The sequence below is a fragment of the Malurus melanocephalus genome, unplaced genomic scaffold (genome assembly GCF_030028575.1).
Source record: "Malurus melanocephalus ecotype Western Australia unplaced genomic scaffold, MMel_1.1 scaffold_5760, whole genome shotgun sequence".
NCBI classification, from domain to species: domain Eukaryota; kingdom Metazoa; phylum Chordata; class Aves; order Passeriformes; family Maluridae; genus Malurus; species Malurus melanocephalus.
In genome coordinates, this window is record NW_026628991.1 from 358 (window position 1) to 1,733 (window position 1,376).

The 1,376-nt window shown below is 58.9% G+C and overlaps 1 protein-coding gene across 1 annotated transcript; it reads left to right on the plus strand.

Annotated features, from left to right (window-relative positions):
• Window positions 1-370: 370 nt before the first annotated feature.
• On the plus strand, window positions 371-1,363 carry FMOD (fibromodulin; the record flags this gene model as incomplete). The annotated part of the gene is made up of 1 exon (XM_057389423.1): window positions 371-1,363. A coding segment is annotated over exon 1 (991 nt), but the record flags the coding sequence as incomplete, so codon positions are not given.
• Window positions 1,364-1,376: the final 13 nt, after the last annotated feature.

Genomic DNA, 1,376 nt, shown 5'->3' on the forward strand with positions numbered 1-1,376 from the left:
ACCATTTTTTCCCAAACCCCCTCTGGTTCATCCCAAACCCCCTCTGGTTCATCCCAAATCCCCATTGGTTTTTCCCAAATCCCCACTGGTTTCTCCTGAATTTCCACTGGTTTCTCCCAAATCCCCACTGTTTCATCCCAAATCCCCACTGTTTTTTTCCCAAACCCCTACTGATTTTTCCCAAATCCCCACCAGGCTGAAGGTTTCTCCAAGGTGACCAGGGTGACAATCAGGTCACCCGGTGTCCACAGCTGTTTTTTTGGGCAGAATTCCCTCATTTCCCGCTCCTCCCTCTCTGCTGCACCCACACCCCACCCCTGGGCATCCCCATCTCACTGTCCCCCATCTCTGTCCCCGCAGGTCCCTCCAGCCATGCCTTGGGCCACCATCCTGATCCTGGCCGGGCTCTGCRGGGCCTCGCTGGGCCAGTACAACGAGGAGGAGGACCTGGCGTGGCTCCAGTACTACCTGCGGCAATCCCGCGTCTCCTCCTACAACTACATCCCCTACTACGAGGAGGAAAGCCCCGCGTACGCCTACTCCTACCCCTCYGGGCCCGACACGGAGCCCGAGCCGGAGCCAGAACCGCTGCAAACCCCGCCCTGGCGCTGTCCCCAAGAGTGTGACTGTCCCCCCAACTTCTCGTCGGCCATGTACTGCGACACGCGCAACCTGCGCTACCTGCCCTTCGTGCCGTCGCGGATGAAGTACGTCTACTTCCAGAACAACCTCATCGCCGCCATCCAGGAGGGCGCCTTCGACAACGCCACCGAGCTGGAGTGGCTGGCGCTGCACAACAACCAGATTAGCAGCGACAGGGTGGGCAAGAAGGTTTTTGGTAAATTGAGGCGTTTGGAGAGGCTCTACATGAACAACAACAACCTGACGCGGCTGCCCAGCCCGCTGCCGCGCTCGCTGAGGGAGCTCCACCTCTCCTACAACCACATCTCCAAGGTGCCCGCCGGCGCTCTGGAGGGGCTGGAGAACCTCACGGCGCTCTACCTCAGCCACAAYTTCATCTTCGAGATGGGCGCCTCCCTCAAGGGGCTGAAATTGTTGATTTTGGCCGATCTGAGCTACAACAACCTGAGGAAGGTGCCCGACGGGCTGCCGGCGTCCTTGGAGCAGCTGTACCTGGAGTACAACTACATCAACACCATTCCTGATGAGTATTTCCAGGTGTCACCAAGGCTCCTGTACCTCAGGATGTCCCACAATGGYCTGACCAACCAAGGGCTGTCCAGCAACACCTTCAACAGCAGCAGCATCCTGGAGTTGGACCTGTCCTACAACCGGCTGAGGAAGATCCCGCGYGTCAACACCAACCTGGAGAATCTCTACCTGCAGGGGAACCGGATCGACGGTGAGCGGGGGAA